This window comes from Brachypodium distachyon, chromosome 4 (genome assembly GCF_000005505.3).
Source record: "Brachypodium distachyon strain Bd21 chromosome 4, Brachypodium_distachyon_v3.0, whole genome shotgun sequence".
Taxonomy (NCBI): Eukaryota; Viridiplantae; Streptophyta; class Magnoliopsida; order Poales; family Poaceae; genus Brachypodium; species Brachypodium distachyon.
Window position 1 is genome coordinate 20464725 of NC_016134.3, and position 1802 is coordinate 20466526.

The 1802-nt window shown below is 46.0% G+C and overlaps 1 protein-coding gene across 1 annotated transcript; it reads left to right on the forward strand.

Annotated features, from left to right (window-relative positions):
• The first annotated feature begins 235 nt into the window (after positions 1-235).
• Positions 236-1583, forward strand: LOC112268822. Its single transcript, XM_024454978.1, has 3 exons — positions 236-282; positions 424-1130; positions 1225-1583. Exons 2-3 carry the CDS (start codon positions 794-796, stop codon positions 1242-1244), a joined length of 357 nt encoding a protein of 118 aa, XP_024310746.1. The 5' UTR covers positions 236-282; positions 424-793; the 3' UTR covers positions 1245-1583.
• The last annotated feature ends 219 nt before the right edge of the window (positions 1584-1802 follow it).

Below are 1802 nucleotides of genomic sequence, written 5' to 3' on the forward strand. Positions count from 1 at the left end.
GCTACTATTTCCCGAATCTACATGTACCTTAAGGAGTGCAAGTGGGAGCCCGTGAACAAGAGTGATTGGATTTGGATACCAAATGAAAGAGCAAGTGGAGAGTGGGTGGGCCCACTAAGCTGTGTTCTTCATGACAGGAACAATCTTTTCAGCCTGCAGCTGCATGTATTGGACAAATACTATGATGGGAAGTTGCTCGACTTCTTTTCATCTGTTTTTGGTGTGAGACATGGTCCGAGCGCTGAAGACCATTGCAAACTATGGAGCACATGGGAGAGCTCGGTCAGTGAGCTATCTATAGCTGATTGCTCTGCTTTCTGGCAGTTCATTTCAATGAACTGGAGCAAGAACACGGAGAAACTTCTTTCTGGTTGTGTCAAGGTTCCAGTTTGTAGTGATGGAAAGATCGCTTTTTTGCTTTAGGAGGATGTGTTCATTCCTGATGATCTACTGCTCAAGGATTTGTTCGGCAAGCGTCCTCGGCAATCATTTTTCGTCTGGTACCCTTCTTTGAACCTAGCTTCTGTTTCTCGAGCAAGGCTTAACAGCATATATACTAGTATTGGAGTTCGGTCAATATCCAAACCGTCGAGAAGAATGGTACTTTCACCGTGCGAAAGGTCAGGTCCAGAACAGTCCATCAGTGCAAGGTGATCAATATTGGTTTGCTCCAAATAGTCCTTGCTTTCCTTGCTGATCCTGCTCTTGGAATTTCTGCCAACGATCGGCATGCGATGGTTTCCTGCCTAGTGAATGTGAGTGTCCTAGAGACTGACAAGCCAATCATGGTGCCATGGTGGGGTACTCTGTGAAACTGTCTTCTCGGAAGGCTGTGGATGTGAAGGCCAGCCGAATGATCCGGTGGGAGAGGGAGAACTCGAAGCTGCACTTGCAGCGAACCCATGGTACAGCTGGTTACAGGGAAAAGCTTGAGTTTGCGACAAACTTCGCGGATGAGATATCTCAAGGATTGCTCTTTGAGATGGCAGACAAGATCCCTTTGCTTGCCGAAATCATCAGAATCGGCAGCTTAATGGACTTCCAGGATGCTGCTATCGAGTACTCGTTGAAATCGAAGAACCTGCAGCTGTTCCCTGAAGATGAAGCTTTCCTGGATACCACGTCGCTCGGTGTGTTTCGGACTAACTGAAATTTCTCATCTTGTACGTCTAAAACTTTCCCCTGCTGATGCCACTGTATCCAACTCCAAAATTTTGTACGCAGGTGACAGCAAGAGCTGTTAGCGGTCTTCGGATTTCACATTTGTTGTTGCAAGTTAATCGGTGAGGACATATTGTTTCACTTCCATTTGCAGTCGCTGCATTGGAGCCTGTCAGCCTGACGTTTGGTGAGTTTTTCCTTGGTATAAGTTGTTGATGGCCGGAAGGAGCTGTGTATGTGGTGGATTCTGAATTGGCACTATTTGCTTTTTCCTTCCTATGTGTGGCTCTCTGCTTTGTGGGCCAGAACTTGTGAGCGATTGATTTTGTTAGTTTTAGTTGATTGTGCATGGCACTCGTATTTGAGGTTTGGGATGTTTCGAGCAATATGTACTGTTTATGCTGTCAGTACTTGTTTCTCTCTGTTGGCCTCGCTGGTTTTTCGAGTCGGATGAATGGTGTCCCAAGCTGGTTTAGTTAAGTACTGATCTCTCCATTTTTAAATACTTGTGCACTAAAACAGCAACAAAAATTTAGAAACGGAGTGAAATTTAGAAGCTGACAGCGTACGTGGATGAGGTCCGCAAGCTGGAACGCAAGTTCAACGGCCTGCGATTTGAGCACGTCAAGCGCAGAGATAAC

What these genes read in the sequence shown, in the direction of transcription:
- LOC112268822 (XM_024454978.1), top strand. Translation starts at nt 794, where the DNA reads ATGGTGGGGTACTCTGTGAAACTGTCTTCTCGGAAGGCTGTGGATGTG. An exon ending in CCTGGATACCACGTCGCTCG is followed by an intron (nt 1,131 to 1,224) that starts GTGTGTTTCGGA and finishes TTTTGTACGCAG; the next exon opens with GTGACAGCAAGAGCTGTTAG.